At 45.5% G+C, this 356-nt stretch overlaps 1 protein-coding gene across 1 annotated transcript in view; it reads left to right on the forward strand.

Annotated features, from left to right (window-relative positions):
• Positions 1 to 356, forward strand: part of LOC119592881 (protein turtle homolog B-like) — a gene marked incomplete at its 3' end in the record, with an annotated part of 32,862 nt that overhangs the window by 14,843 nt on the left and 17,663 nt on the right. Inside the window, 1 exon segment of the mRNA XM_037941775.1 lies at positions 167 to 311. Within this exon segment, the coding sequence (XP_037797703.1) occupies positions 167 to 311 (145 nt within the window).

Genomic DNA, 356 nt, shown 5'->3' on the forward strand with positions numbered 1-356 from the left:
TCCTTAGGACTCCCATCATCGTTACCACCCACGTAATCATCCTTATCACACCACATTTAAAATGAATTACCACCTCTTGCAAATATGATTAATTTCTACATTTCCCTCCTCATGTAATACTAACCCTCCCCCCCCCCATCCCGAAACCCGCCTCCCCTCTCAACAGACAAGCCACGAGGGAAACTTGACAACCAGCGAGTTAAAATGGACACCCACAGTAGGGGATGTGGGGAAGGTTTTGTCGTGTCAGGCCGAGAGTGAGAAGATCGCTTATCCTCCTCTGATTGTGGAGTGGCACCTCGATATCTACTGTGAGTATTGGTGGCATTCAAAAAAAAAAAAAATAGAGATATTGT

Source organism: Penaeus monodon, chromosome 31, assembly GCF_015228065.2.
Source record: "Penaeus monodon isolate SGIC_2016 chromosome 31, NSTDA_Pmon_1, whole genome shotgun sequence".
Taxonomy (NCBI): Eukaryota; Metazoa; Arthropoda; class Malacostraca; order Decapoda; family Penaeidae; genus Penaeus; species Penaeus monodon.